The 14,364-nt window shown below is 41.8% G+C and overlaps 1 protein-coding gene across 31 annotated transcripts in view; it reads right to left on the bottom strand.

The window, feature by feature from the left end:
- REPS2 (RALBP1 associated Eps domain containing 2) overlaps window positions 1-14,364 on the bottom strand; it is a 200,772-nt gene that overhangs the window by 107,604 nt on the left and 78,804 nt on the right. For all 31 annotated transcript variants that reach the window (XM_074029089.1, XM_015443485.4, XM_015443490.4 and 28 more), the window contains one exon: window positions 13,571-13,668. In XM_074029089.1, coding sequence (XP_073885190.1) covers window positions 13,571-13,668 — 98 coding nt within the window. The remainder of the gene's footprint in view (window positions 1-13,570; window positions 13,669-14,364) is intronic.

The following is a 14,364-nucleotide window of genomic DNA, read 5'->3' as shown; positions in this document are numbered from 1 at the left end:
ACATCACAGATACTAAAAGGTAGTGTGAGCTCTACTTATTGACAGGCTTGAGGAAGTTCAGAAGTATGTCTTGTACTGCAAGAGATGTGGAAACACTGCCCTATGATGTTCTTTGTGAAAGAAAACCTATGAGTCTGTTTGGTAGCTCAGCACCTCTTTGTCAGCAGCTAGGGGCCATCTCACCGCAGGACCCAGATGCGTGAACCCATCTCTTCTGAACCAACCCAACAATCAACCACAACAATCTTCTCAAAGATCTGAAAAGTCAGTCACCTAAGAATGGTTCATTGTGAAGCCTGAAGGCACTGAGAAATGAGGGTGAATAAGCTGTGGAGCCTTAGCTTTCCAAGTAGAAGCGAGGACCAGGAAAAGCTCCACTTCTGCATGCACCCTAAAGAGGCCTCCCCCGGTCAACTCCAGCTCCACTGGTTTTGTTGGCTGAGCAGAGATATTTGCTACTTGGTGCCAATTTTGAGCTCTGCCAGTGTTCTGTTTTTTAAATAAAAGGAGAGACTGAGAAATCTTTCACATCTGTCTGCTTAAGCCACATACATATGGTTCATTATACAGTTTCTCTAGACATAGGAGAATTAGATTTGCTTATATTTAAAACATTCAACTCCTTGGTTTTGTTTCAAGTGAAATGCAAATATTTGGCACGGCAAGTTATTATCTCTGGGGAAAGCAGGTTGTTTATAATGAAAGACTTCAAAAGACACATTAAAAAGTAATACCATTAATAAAATCCCAAAAGGTGACATTTACCCCTACTATCAAACTATCTTAAAAATCAAACAAAGCTAAATAACATGAATTGCAAGGAAGCACTGTTGGAGAGAACTTAGGGTGTGTGTACTGTTTCAGTCATAGAACATTTCTGTTTAAAATATAAGCCCACCCTGAAGGCATCCTATAAATGCTGTTTTAGAGTCCAGCCATTTCACCTATGAGAGGGTAACGATCTTCTAACAGTGTCCTGTTAGTGCCTTAGTAAACAAACTATCTAGAGTAGCAAAAACTCATACTAAGCCCACAGTGAATATCTGAGGATGCCTCCTCTGCCAAAAATATTTTGGAAATAAGATTACCATAAGGCAATCACTGATCAAAACATAATCTCATAGCAATGTGAGAAGACTCGATTACTGTAAACAAAAGGATAGCTAATGGGCTGGTGAGACTACACTATAGCCCAAGTGAATATTAATTTGCCTAAAGAAAGATTATGGGAATTAGTCAGTCATGGGGCTGAGAAAAAAAAAGTCACAGAGGCAAGTGGTGGCAGTGCTGATAGGTGGGATGACAGCAGACTCCTCCAATAATTCATGCTCTACTATGCCTGGTGTAGAGGTGTCACTAAGTGGCTGTCCAACCAGAAATGACTTTTTTCCAGCCTCCCTTGAAGTTACATGCAGCCATGTGACTGAGTTGTAGCCATTGCAATGTGAGCACCAGTGGCCTGCCCTACTTCCAGGCAGGACTAGTACCCTGTGGCACTCCTCTACTCTCTTTCCTATGTGCCCACTGAACAGATGATGGCAGAGTGATAGGACAGAAGGAGCTCTGGTGCATGAATCACCATGCTGAGGACAGCGGCCTGCCAAACTGTTATATTAGTGAGAAATATACCTACTGTGCAAAGTCATTAAAATGTGGGGTCTATTTGTTATAGCAGCTGTTCCCCCAATGAATGTATCCTTCAAGCAAGGCCCAAAGGAAAGGAAGATCTGCCCTTTACAACCACACAGCCCATCCTGAAGATGGAAGCCTGAGGCTATCATGGTTTTGCAATCTGACCAATGACATTAGACCATTATGAGCCCAAACAACTTTCTAATTCTAATTTGATTATCTATGCAGACTATCTATAGGACCAGAATGCTGATTCATTTTTACAACAGTCTTTATGTGTTTGAGTAATATATGTTAATCTTCCATGGATTTGAAGGAGATTCCCAGTTAAAAAGAAAAGAGAGCTCAAGTAAAATTGTGGGGAAAGTATTCAATGAGGAATGAAGAAAAGGACCTAGAAAAGGAGACAGAGCTCAGCAATTTTGTTTTAACATGAAACCATTCCATATTATGCTTGATCAATCTTATTTATGCTCTGCCTCTCACCCTACCCCATACTATCCCATAAAGCCCATGAGGACAGAAAATTTTGTCTATCCTGATCATTGCTATATCCCAAATGTCTGGAAAAGTGACCAGCACATACAAAACACTCAATAAGTATTTGCTGAATGAGTAAACAAACATTCGAAAAAATTCTCAATCCCAGTCTAGAGACAGAGAACAGTTAACCTGAGTTATCTTAAACTGACTGAAGCTGAACTTTATATGCATTTATCACATAATGTCATCCAACATTATAAAGACTGAGCCCTCTCCCTTACTTCTGAAGTCAGAGAACTTTTTAAAAAAAATTCCTTCTTTCTAGTCTTTATTTCAAAATAATTATAGATTCACAGGAAGTTGCGATAAATAATTTGGTTTTGTCTGTAGAGAAGTTAGTTAAAATTAAGTCCCAACAGAAAAATTTAACCTTATCTGTTTCTTCAGGGAAATAAACCCACAAAGATGCCTTTAATCACATATTACCAAACTTACTTAGGGATCTAATTTCAATAGTTCAGAAGGTTGACTGCCAAACTGTAGGAATCTCTCTGAGCCTAATGTGCAACACACAGTTGCTGCTTATTACAATAAGCTATACTTTTTAAAACTATCACTTAGACATAGAAGAATGTCAGGTAACAAGTATTCATTGCTTTGCTAAGTGCCAGGCACTGTAAGTACCTAAATGCACACAATCAATTTTCATCTTCACAACCCTGAGAGGTAAATCTGGTAATTCCCATTTTGCAGAATAGGAAACTGAGGATTAGGTAAGGGAAGTAATTTACCAAGACCACACACCTATGGCAAATGGCAGAGCCAGAATACAAACTGGGTGCAAAGTATGTACTCTTGATCATCAAGCTCTATAGTTATCTCTATCTGTTCATCCATCCTGTAAAAATAGAACATTTTTTACAAAAAGAACCTCACTGCAATGCCTAAATCATTGCTGCAATTTTGCAGATTGAGGATCTGTGCTTGAGCTATGACTATGCTGTATTACACCCTCCTCCCCATCATCTAGTTTAGATTTTGGCTGGCGAACTATTAAATCATACTGACAGAGCACCATTTTATTTCTCACACGATTTTTGCATGTAAGCATCTGGCACGTCATCACAGAAGAATCCTAGAGATAGCCATACAATCCAGGTATTTAATCATTTTACTGTGATTGCAGTATGTGGCACTAATAGTATCTTGATTAACATAAGAAATGCTCATTAGTAACCACTGCCTCCAATTCTTCCCTCAGGGGCCAAGATCTGCTGTTCCAGAAGGGCATTTTTCCTTCACTGTTATCAGGATTTTGTGCTCTGCTTAGAGGAGAAAGCCAAGAAAAATGAGAAATCAGCAGTAAGAGGAGACTCTGACAAGGCTGCAGACTTCCATTAACGAAGCAATGACGTTCCCACCCTCGTGCTTGCTGGTCAGGCCAAGGCTGCCTGTCTCTTCACTACGTTCTCCCCTTCACACTCAAGGCAGCCTGAGTTCAGATGGGAAACAGACGCATCCACAACTTGGACAGAATTCAAGAATGCTTTGGAGAATGAGGCTACTGACTGGAGGTACAAAAAGAGTACAGGTTCCAGAGGCAGATAGACTTGGGTTCCAATCTGGCATGGTCACATACTAACCAGTAAATTAACTTCTGAGCCATCAGCTCCCACCTGCAAGGCAGTCACATAGCCCACAGGGCCCTGCCTCCCTCTCCGACTTCATCTCCCTCCCACTCCAGGCTCTAGCCATAGTTGCGTTCTTTCAGTTCTTCAAATGTATCTGCTCTCCATGAGAAATATGGTAGAAACTGGGTCACTCAACGTCCATTCCACCCCTCAGCATAATAAGTCCCAGCACTGCACAAGCTGGCTAGCTAAAAACTCCACTGTTGAAACACCTTTGCTGCTACAATTCCAAATAGGACTTAGGTTCCACTCAACAAATACACCCACAGAAGACTGATGCAGACCCAAGTTACAGGCAGGGAACAAAGCTTTCATTTGGCTGCCAAGGTTGTGTGTAGTGTGGATCTTGTTGGAGCTGACACTAGGGCAGCAGTTTCCCAATGCTGTTGCTTTCTGATTGTGGCAGAGGCAAAGCTCTCTCAGCAGCCCAGCTCTGCTATGAGGTTTTGGAGATTGTTCTTGCAAACTCAGAATAGGGTCTGTATCTTCAGCCCTTCCAAAGAGTTAGCAGGCTGTCCAAATCCCTTATTAAAAATCACTATTTGCTTCAACTAGCCCAAGGAGATTCTGGTGTCCATAATTAAGAACCTTGATCAAGGTGTGCCCTTTGTCCAGGCTCTTACCTCTACAGGAAATGCTCCACTCCTCTCCTCACCTCCCAGTACCATCCTTCCTTTGCCTGGTTAACTCCTATTCATCCTTCACAGCTCAGTTCAACAGATACTTTGTTAAAGGAGCCTTATCTCACTTTCTAGCTATAGGCTGGATTCCTTTGCTACATGGTACCATGCTTCAAGGCCTTTAGGGCAATTGTCAGTTTTTAATTCCACATGCATAGGTGGGATCGTTTGACTCAAATCTACCTCCCCTTTTTGACTGCAAGCACCTAGAGAGCAAGAGGCTGTATGTGTAGTTCTCAATGTACCCCTGGCATGGTGGCCGACTCATGGAAGCCACTTAAATATTTCCAAATGGACAAATGGAAGATGTAATACCTACCTTGTGAGATTGTTGGGAGGACTGGAAAGGGCCAGCACAGCACTGGGACCAAAGAAGCATCTCAGTCAGTAGTGATTATTGTTGGGATAGGCAACTGGGGGCATGACACCCCCTGCTCACCTGAGATCAAGGGAAAGACTGATGGGCCCAGGGGCTAAAATGGTGCCAGTTGTAAAGAAGTCTTCCATATCCACAGCTTGGCATATAACTGAGACCAAAAGGTTCTGGGGAATAAGCTACTATCCTTTCCAGATTTACAAAGTACTGCCTGGAACCAGGGGTTCAACCCAGTGTTTTCAGCTACATCTGGGAGGCTAAATTAACTAAACATCTCTTTTATTGTCAAGAAGTGTGGGTACACAGTGAGCACCTGAGGAATACACTAAGAAACAGGTTGAGGCCGGGCATGGTGGCTCATGCCTGTAATCCTAGTACTTTGGGAGGCTGAGGTGGGTGAATCACCTGAGGTCAAGAGTTCAAGACCACCCTGGCCAACATGGTGAAACCCCGTCTCTACTAAAAGAAATATATACAAAAAAAATAGCCAGGTGCAGTGGCGCACGCCTGTAGTCCCAGCTACTCAGGAAGCTGAGGCAGAAGAATTGTTTGAACCTGGGATGCAGAGGTTGTAGTCAGCCGAGATCGCACCACTGCACTGCAGCCTGGGTGACACAGCAAGACTCCATCTCAATAAATAAATAAATAAATAAATAAATAAATAAATAAATAAATAGAAAAGGAAAAAAGAAACAAGTAGAAAAGATCTGCACTGAGAAAATAAACTTCAGTATCAGTTAAGATTAAATGTTTCCTTCCTCAAGAGTTAAGGGCTAGAAATCCTTCCTTGAAAGTTAAGGGCTAGAAAATCAGAAGGAGAACTACAAGCAGGTGAAGAAAATAAGTAAGCAGGAGACTGAAGGCTATGAAAAAAATAGGACCTCCTCATGGCAATAGTGTCCTTTCAGGTATATGTGGGTTCTACAGGAGACTCAGTGAAGTAGGACACCTGGAGGACATGTTAACCTTTGACCCCTTAGGAGATGGTGTAAAAGTCCAGCTGGGGTCTCAAATAAAATGGGGAATGAATTTGGTGAAAGAAGATCTCAAGAATAAGGCACATACATACCTAGAAAATGCATCAAACTCACTCTTTCTAACACACACTCACATTCTCTCCCTCTGTCTATCTTTATCTCTACCTCTATCTCCTCCTCCCTCCCATTTCAGTGAAAGGAACAGAATTTAGCTGTCTAAGCAATGCTGAGAGGTCAACACACACACACACAGTGTTGACATTTACCATCTCTAACAACAGAGGACTTTTTTTAGTCCTAATCTCTACCCATAAACTAAGTAATTCAACTTTATTGTCATGACCTTATAAACAAGAAATCCCCATTGCAGGCAGGCCTGGGGTTCTCCAGAACTGGGAAGCAGCTGGGGTCCATAACTCCTTCAAGAGCCTCAGGTGCCAGCATCCCCTCTCACCACTCAGGGAGCAATCTTCCACACACACTCCAGTATATCTCTGATCCAAAGGAAAAGACAGATCAGCTTCTGGTTTCATGCCATTAAGAATGACAAACCAATACTCAAAAGAAAAAGGGGCACTGGATATGAATCAATAGTTCACAGAAAAGGAAATACAAGCGACTCATAAACTTAAGATATTTCACTTCACTAATAAAGAGATATGCTAATTAAACTACAGTGAGCTATCATTTTTCACCTATCAGATTGGCAAAGACCCATAAATGTGTTAGCACATTGTGTTCACAAAGGTACAGGAAAATAGACGTTTTCATATATTGTTGGCAAGTACATTAGCTGCTATACTTCCAATTTGAAAGTCGTTATCAAAAATTACAAATATGTAGGAATTTTCACCCAATATTTCAATTTCTAGGAATTGGTCCCCCATATATCTGCAAATAATGCAGTGATTGCAAGTATGAGATGTCAAGAAAAAGGGGCTGGCTAAATGATTTACGCAAGAGCAGGCAAGGAAATACTATGCATTTGTAAAAAACAAAAAGATAAGGAAGTACTTTATGTGCTGCTATAGAACGTTAATAAAGCTTATTGTTAGTGCTAAATGCATGTTAGACGTATAGTGTGCCACCATATGTGTAAAAAAGTATAACTGTGTTTTGCATATATTACATAATTATATATATAATACCTATTTTCACTTGTATATAAATAAGATATTCATATACAATATTATATAAATGTTTTGTATAGGACTATTCAAAATAAATGGGTCATATCAGTTGCCCCTGGGATGAGTGGCTGAGGGGGGAAATGGTAGGGACACTTTTCACTGTGCTCTTTTGTATCTGTTGAATGTTTGACAGATTTTTAAAATCTGTAATTGCTCTGAAGAACAAGTTTGTTTGAGAGTTCACACACATTCATATGAACACTTACTTACCAAGTAATGCCTTGGTAAATAATTCTTGAACCCCAAAAGAACCCGGGTGGTCCTGACCTGCTTCATGGGTCAATTCCCTGGACTGAGTATTAGGTTAGACAACCAGAGTGGCCAAGACCTTACCCAGTATGCCCCACTTGTTTACCTGCTTCATTCTTCTTCCAAACTCAGATGACCAACTCTCTTATGACTCGACTCTAACCCATCTCATTCAAGCCCATCCCAACCCATCAGTCATTCTCACTCCTCCGCTCTCCTTATCCTCCTTGCATCCAGGTTCGGTCTACCCATAAAATATCTTTCATGCCACAAGAAGATCTCTTGGTGCGATGTCAGCCTCTCCAAAAGGCTATTTCCTGCTGTTTTCATTAAAGCTCTCAGAATGAACAATTTATTTGTGGTGACTATCAATTATCTTTTGACTCAGGCCAACACCACTCCAACAGAGCCTCAGGAATATTCATTTCTTTAATCATCTTTCACATACTTGCCTTTTCTCTTGGGTTCCAAGAGGACCCAAGGAGTGGAGATCACCTGCTTCTAGCCATAAGTACCTGCAGTTATATCTAGGGGAGGAGGTACAGCAAGAAACTGAGATGAAGAGAAAGTGAGGGAGGAAAGGAGATAACTAAGTTAAATAAACATGTTTCAAGTTATGCACTTTGAGATGAATATGGCGCTGGCTAACAATGCCTAACATCCCCTCCCCTACCTGATCATTAGAAAACTTACACCAAAAACATAGATAAGCCCCCTGAGGAATGGCAGAGTAACAGAGGTCTCTAAACTCTATTGGTCATTTTTTCATCTCTGAAGAAGAGTAGTGAGTGTTGAGAATATGTTCTAGAAAACTGTTACTTTTCATCCCTCCAAAAAGCAAAGAAAATATCACAACAGTATCCTGAGGGTTTGAAAATTGAGTGTGTTTTGGTTTTAAATAAAAGATAATTTTTTCTAGTGCGATCTAGCTGGAAGGATATTTCATTTGCCAAACCTGTCTCCCTAAAGTCAGGTAAAAATATATTGCACCACTTTGGGAGGCTGAGGCGGGCAGATCACCTGAGGTCAGGAGTTCCAGACCAGCCTGACCAACATGGAGAAACCCCATCTCTACTAAAAATACAAAATTAGCCAGGAGTGATGGAGAATGCCTGTAATCCCAGCTACTTGGGAGGCTGAGGCAGGAGAATCACTTGAACCCGGGAGGTGGAGGTTGCCGTGAGCCGAGATGGTGCCATTGCACTCCAGCCTGGGCAACAAGAACGAAACTCCGTCTAAAAAATATATATATGTAGCCGGGCATGGTGGCTCATGCCTGTAATCCCAGCACTTTGGGAGGCCGAGGCGGGTGGATCACAAGGTCAGGAGATCGAGACCATCCTGGCTAACAAGGTGAAACCCCGTCTCTACTAAAAATACAAAAAATTAGCTGGGGGTGGTGGCAGGCGCCTGTAGTCCCAGTTACTCGGGAGGCTAAGGCAGGAGAATGGCATGAACCTGGGAGGTGGAGCTTGCAGTGAGCCGAGATTGTGCCACTGCACCCCAGCCTGGGCAACAGAGCAAGACTCCATCTCAAAAAATATAGATAGATAGATAGATAGATAGATAGATAGATAGATAGACAGACAGACAGACAGACAGACAATGCATGCGCGCGCACACACACACACACACACATTAATATATACGAATACCCATATTTGCATGTACATGTGTAAAATGTTCCTAGAATGATACAAAAGAAACAGGCAACCCTGGTTGCCTCTGAGATGGGAAACCAATAATGATCAGACACCCATCCCTCTGGCTGAGTTTCACACATAAATGGGCTGACAAGCAATGGACCTTTTTCTTTTTAAGAATGAAAAAAAAAAGGAAACATCGCATATACAAGAAAATATCAGAAAACACTTACGTTTCACATTCTCAATGGAGAAAAAAGTATAGATGAATTGAGACAAAAGAAAAAACAAAGAAGGCAAAAGTGAGGGTGAAGAGTAAGGCTCCCATGCAGAGAACACTGACCATCCTGGAAATGGCCAGAGAGTGGAGGGAGAGTGGCAGTGAGCTGCTGTGGCTGAAGAGGTAGGTGAGGGCCAGACAGCAACATGGATGACATGTTAAGAGCCATGGGCAGAGAGGGACAGGCTTCAATCAAGTCAGCAGGATGATCAGATTTGTGTTTTTAAGATTGTTTATGTGTGCAATGAGAATAATGAATTGGGAGAAGGCAAGAGTGGAAGTAAGAAGAGAGAGAGGCTGATACAATACAGTCAGTGAAAAGGATAATGACCTGAACGAAGAAGCACAGAGGGATGGACAGACACGAGCTATTTGAAAAGTGGTATGGTCAGGACTTGGGGACTGAGCAGGCATAAGGAAAGAGAGAAGTCAAAGACAATGACCAGCATTCTGGCCTGTGCTGATGGGTGGGTAGAGCTAGGAGTGGAAGGGTGAAAGCTGATTTTATGAGAAAGACATGTCAGCTGAAAGTGACAGTGGAACATTAGAATGAAGATGTCTGGCAGATGGTGCTATGTGGTCAACAGCATCCACATAGCTAAAGAGTAAGTAGAGTGAGAAGTGGGCCCAGGGGTCTCCCGCATAACAAGCAGAGGGCAGAGGAAGGAGGATTGAAAAAAATGAGGCAGGGGCAGCAATAGAAGCAGGAGGAAAACCAGGAGAGCAGGCATAATGGACACCAAATGATGAGAGCATATCGAGAAGGTGGTCAATGTCCACAGCTGCCAAGGAAACAATAAAGACAAGGGCTTAACACAGTTTCTCACAACCCTTGCAGAAACAGAGGCAGTCGAGAACAGAAGGAGTAAAGGGTGCAATTCTAAATCTTTTGCCAGCAAAATTACAAACGACTACACCATCTAGATGTTGAGGGTAATTTGTGAAAAATAAACCACAAAACAACCTCTAAACATGTGATAATAGACGAAGCAGAAAATAAGTCTTATAATTTCTTTACAAAGTACTATCAACCATCCACCAACATAGAATATGCTTACTGTCTGAAATTTCAAAGGGAAAAAAATCCAACACCCAAACAAAAGTGAAATTCCTAAAAATAGTAAGCAAAAAGACAAATCATTCCAATGTTTAGGCACTGGATTGGCATAAGCACCTCTAAAATGCCAACACCATGGGTTGCAACAGCATTGGCTGGGAGTCCCTAAAGGCTTCCCCCAGGACCCAGAGGACATGGTCCCTTGTAACCAGGCAGGAAGAACTGGAATACAAGGCCAGAGAACTAGTTAGAAGAGAAAGAAGGTTGCCATCGGCACATTAACGTGGCAACATGAGGGGAATTAGTCACCCCAGCCTAGGCCTACCACCATGCCCAGTAAACACTAATCCCTTATCACCAAGAACCTTCACTTCAAATCCCCTCATCTACATGACTAATTCAGGTTGGCATTTTGCTTTCTGGAACATGGAGTCCAGCCAAACCAAGTTAACAGGCATAAGAAGGAAACCTAAGAACAGAGGAAAGAAAAACACATCAGCCATGAAAACCACAGACACATTAAGAGAATCGGTCTGTTGCTGATTGTTACAATGGGCTGTTAAATCCATTCGAAGTCATTTGTATTACAGAAAAGAGAAGTAACTTGCCCAAGGTCACACAGTTTTGTTGGACTTGGGCAAGCACCTGCCTGGTTTTTTCTGCACTATACCATGAGACCTTCTGATAGCCAATTGCTGCCAAATACCTATGTCCAGCCTAAGCTTGCTCCCAAGCTCCAGACCCATGTAATCTACCAGTTCTTCAACAACTTCTCTGGACTATCTCAAAACCTCAGTTCCTGACATCAAACACTAAACTTGTAATCTTTCCCCAGTGCCAGTGTTTCACCTAGGGCTTCCTAACTCAACAGGTGACACCACCATCCATCTGGTTCCTGAGCCAGGGACTGAGGAATCATGTCCAGTGTTTGAATTCCAGCCCTGCCACTTCCTAGCTGTGAATGTGGGCAAATCAAATAAGGTCTCTAAATCTCAGGTTTTGTCATCTGAAAAATGGGATAACAACACTAATTACTTCATAAGCTAGCTGTGGGCACTGAAAGAGATAATGTCCATAAAATGCCAAACCCATAGGAAATGTCTTTGTATATGTGGTTCCCTCCATCTTCTCACCTGCTCCCGCACTCCCACCCCATCACCTGGGTAACACCTATGTACCCTTCTCATAACTCGAATGTTGCTCCCCCACCAGAAGCCTTCTTTGATCAGCCCCTGCCCCTCAAGGCTAGGTCATACCCCACACCCATTTTCATCCTCAAAGTATAGTGTAATTCCTACTGATATCCCATATCACAATTATATATTTACTTTGTGGTGGTTTGGTTAATGATCATCTCTCCAGTAGCTCCATGAGGGCAGAAACTGTTAGTGTTATGCCTCATTTCTGTATTCTCAACACAGTGCCTGGCACTTAATAGGTGTTCACTAAATATCAGTTGAGTGAAGGGCTCCCAAAGTATGTTTGTCAGCAGAAAAGGGAACGTGGAGATTAGAAGACAAGCCACAGGGTGCCAATCCAAATGAGCATCCATGCCCATGCCATCCAGAGGGCTAAGTAGAAAGGGTCTGGTTAGCCCAGTCACACTGCTGTGAAGCTCAGTATGCACTGGTAGTTTGACTATCATCCTAACCATTCAGGATCTGGCCTCTGTAGACCAGGACACACTCTGTAGGAACCTGCACAGCCACATTTTGCAGAGCTTAGGGATAAATCCCAGTCCTACTGATACCTTTTCTAACGTAAACCTCACTCCACAGTGGGTGTGATTCTCGTGCTTAAAGGCACATATTTTTGTACCACAGGATCTCTAAACACACAGCCAACTACTACATCTGGAGCTCAGCTGAAGAAACAAGTGTCTTTTCCAACTTGGGGATAAAACTGAGCTGTACTGGCCCTGGGAGCAAATGGCATATTGGTTCTCCAATGTGGTACCAATAAGGGATTTTTCAAGAGTATTTTTCACTACACCCAACGTTTCTTTATGTACCAACTCTAGAACCTAGCCTTCTTGTAATATGGGACTCTAATGTAGGCCAAAGTAATGAAAGGAGCAGGTTTTGACATTGGACAGGCCTGGATTCAAATTCTGGCTCTGCCACTGACTAGTTATGAATGAAACCTTAGACCAGCTATTTGACCTCTCTCAACCACAGTCAACTCACTTATACTATTAGAAGCAGCAGTAACTAGATCTTATGGTTGTAGGAAGCATTAAATATAAAAAATAGCCTATGGCTAAATTATTATCTTTAAGAAATTATTTGTACACAGAGTCCCACCTTAGAAGATCAAGTTCTGCACCCTGTCTAACACAGTGCCCCATCCCCAGAAGGTATTCCATGAACCCCAGGATCTTCTTAAGACTTTGTTTATTCTGTTCCAAACTAGCAGCCCACGTCTTTATAGGAGTGTCTGACACCACCCTTCTATTCTGAGTAGAAGTGCCTGTGCAAAAATGTTCCTTCTTCCCGAGTTAGATGACTGAAATGTTATACAAACCGCCCCACTTCCTCGTCTTTAGTGTCAAATAGTAAACCTGCACACCCGCGTGCATGTACACACACACACACACACACACACACACACACACACACACAGCCTTCTTTGAGAATATAACTTCCCAGCACAGGACCCAGAGACACTACACAAGGCAACAGCTGCAGACAGAGGACAAAATAAGAGCTCTTTATCCAAAGGAAAACACTGCAGAAAGGGAAGCCGAAATTGTCTAAGCTGTGGTATAGCCAGAAGCTTTTGCCATATTTCTTTTGTATTTATTACATAAGGAAACAGTAGCTGCTGCCACTTGTACAATAACTGTTCTCTTGGTCTAGACACTGAGAGAGAATACAGAACTACCTCTGCCTTCCAAAAGTTTACCATGTAATTAGAGGCACAAAACAAATGGAAAACAGTTAACCATGCATTAAATGAGTAATAATAAAGAATAAGGCAGAGACAAGACGGGCTGCTTTAGAAAAAGTGAAGCTCTCCTGAAGGTGGTGGCTAATGACTAGACAGGTGAAGGCAGAGGGACATTTTAGATATACTAAACATCAAGAAGCAGCCTAGTTTATTCTAGAGACACTGAGAAGGCACAGAAACATACACAGTAGAAAAGAATTAGGAATTTATACAAGCAACCAAACTAGACATGCAATATCTGCATGAAGGAGCAGTTTCATATCTTCCTTTCAATGAAAAAAAGGGTCCATCAAAAAGCCATGTCCCCGAAGTCCAAAGCTTGACTGTACTGTCCCATTGGCATAACCCTGCATCATCACTTACCCGGATAAGGGAAGCCTGATGCCGAAGGGGCTTGGTTCCTGGGCCCCCTGATGAGGATCCCTCGGGCTGGACAAGCGGCTGCCTAGCTTCATAAGGAGCTGAAAAGGCAGAAAGGAAAGTCAGCATGGTATGCAAAGATTCCATCCAAAAATTACGACTTCACATTCAAACTGATACAGCCTCTGCTTTTCAAGAAAGAACTGGTAACAGAATCATGAGTATATACTCATAGGGCCATCTAGGACTGACAACCCCTGATTCTCTTTGGCACAATTTCATTAAACAATCTAAAGACATTCAACCAATTCATGATAAGCAGAAAAATATTTACATTGGGTTAAGATTAGGAATAAATTGTGAAGGTGGAACAGTGAGAACTTCAATTGGGATAGAAAGCAACAATAGCTAGAAAAGTGTCATAAGTGTTCAAATTCTAAATATGAGGTAAATTCTATATATCCCCCTATGTAAATGTCTTCCACTGATCATCTACTTCCCCAAGAAGAAAACTAATGTGCATTTTGAACACTAAGAACCAACATTATTTTTGAAAAATAAATCAAACGGAATGTAAAATCATGTAGAGAAAACTACAAAAATGAATATATTTTATATTTATTATTCTACTATTCAATAACCAAACTTTAAAAAAACAATTTTGCTGCCTTTAAAATAACTTTTTAAGCCACAAAAACAAATGTATGTTTTCCCTCCTTTTATTTCCAGAAGACTTAATAATGACCTTACCAATATGGCAGGGAGACAGTTAAACATAACCAGGTAGTATGCAGCTC

Source organism: Macaca fascicularis, chromosome X (genome assembly GCF_037993035.2).
Source record: "Macaca fascicularis isolate 582-1 chromosome X, T2T-MFA8v1.1".
Lineage (NCBI taxonomy): Eukaryota > Metazoa > Chordata > Mammalia > Primates > Cercopithecidae > Macaca > Macaca fascicularis.
The sequence above is the reverse complement of the archived record's forward strand: the minus strand, read 5'-3'. Positions and strand labels throughout refer to the sequence as shown.